The following is a 1000-nucleotide window of genomic DNA, read 5'->3' as shown; positions in this document are numbered from 1 at the left end:
CGTTCGTCCATGGCGCGCCCCGTTCGTCCATGGCGCGCCACGTTCGTCCATGGCGCGCCCCGTTCGTCCATGGCGCGCCCCGTCCATGGCGCGCCCCTTTCATCACGTGTCCCAGTCCAGCTCTCTGCAGGCGATCCGGACCAGCCGCAGCTCCAGCTCGAAGGCGTCGGGCCGCTCCTGAGGGTTGGCGGCCAGCATCTCCCGGATCAGCTGCTTCATGTGGCTGTTCATGCTCTTCTTGCGGGCCGGGATCAGCAGCTCCATCTTGGGGTTCTCCAGCAGGGCCTCCCCCAGGGGGACGATCTCGGAGCCCTGCTGGACGTAGCTCCCCAGCAGCTCCTTCTGCGTCTCCACGTCCACGAAGGTGATGCGCTCCACCATGGCCCAGAAGATCACGCCCAGGGCGAAGATGTCTGCTTTGGCCGTGTAGTGGCCCTCCCAGACCTCCGGCGCCATGTAGAAGTCCGTCCCGCAGGCCGTGGACAGGAAGCACTTGTTGACGCTGGCCGGCTCCTCGGCGTTGAGCCCCGAGGCGGAGCAGACCTTGCTGAGGCCGAAGTCCGCCACCTTGAGGGTGGGCTCCGAGGAGCCGGCGGGCGTGCACGCCTGCGAGATGAGGATGTTGTCTGGTTTGAGGTCTCGGTGGATGATCTGGTTCCGGTGCAGGAAGGCCAGGGCGCTGCCCAGCTGCAGCATGAAGCTGGTGTTGGTCTTCCTGCTGGGCTTCCGGGACAGAAGGTAGGCGTTCATGTCTCCTCCGTCACAAAAGTCCATGACGAACCACAGGTAGTAGGCACAGCAGGGGTCAAAGGTTATCTCACCCTTCAGGGAGGTCTCCACCAGCTGCAACACAGAACCACAGGAGAGAGGTTACAGACCGCCCTCTGGATCAGAACCACAGGAGAGGGGTTACAGACCGCCCTCTGGATCAGAACCACAGGAGAGGGGTTACAGACCGCCCTCTGGATCAGAACCACAGGAGAGGGGTTACAGACCGCCC

General features: G+C 63.8%; 1 protein-coding gene across 1 annotated transcript; it reads right to left on the bottom strand.

Annotated features, from left to right (window-relative positions):
* Window positions 1-23: 23 nt before the first annotated feature.
* On the bottom strand, window positions 24-861 carry LOC107105220 (serine/threonine-protein kinase pdik1l; the record flags this gene model as incomplete). Its single annotated transcript, XM_015405345.1, has 1 exon — window positions 24-861. A coding segment is annotated over one exon (759 nt), but the record flags the coding sequence as incomplete, so codon positions are not given.
* Window positions 862-1000: the final 139 nt, after the last annotated feature.

Source organism: Cyprinodon variegatus, unplaced genomic scaffold, assembly GCF_000732505.1.
Source record: "Cyprinodon variegatus isolate N-32 unplaced genomic scaffold, C_variegatus-1.0 Scaffold2162, whole genome shotgun sequence".
Taxonomy (NCBI): domain Eukaryota; kingdom Metazoa; phylum Chordata; class Actinopteri; order Cyprinodontiformes; family Cyprinodontidae; genus Cyprinodon; species Cyprinodon variegatus.
This window is presented reverse-complemented; position numbering and strand designations above follow the sequence as displayed.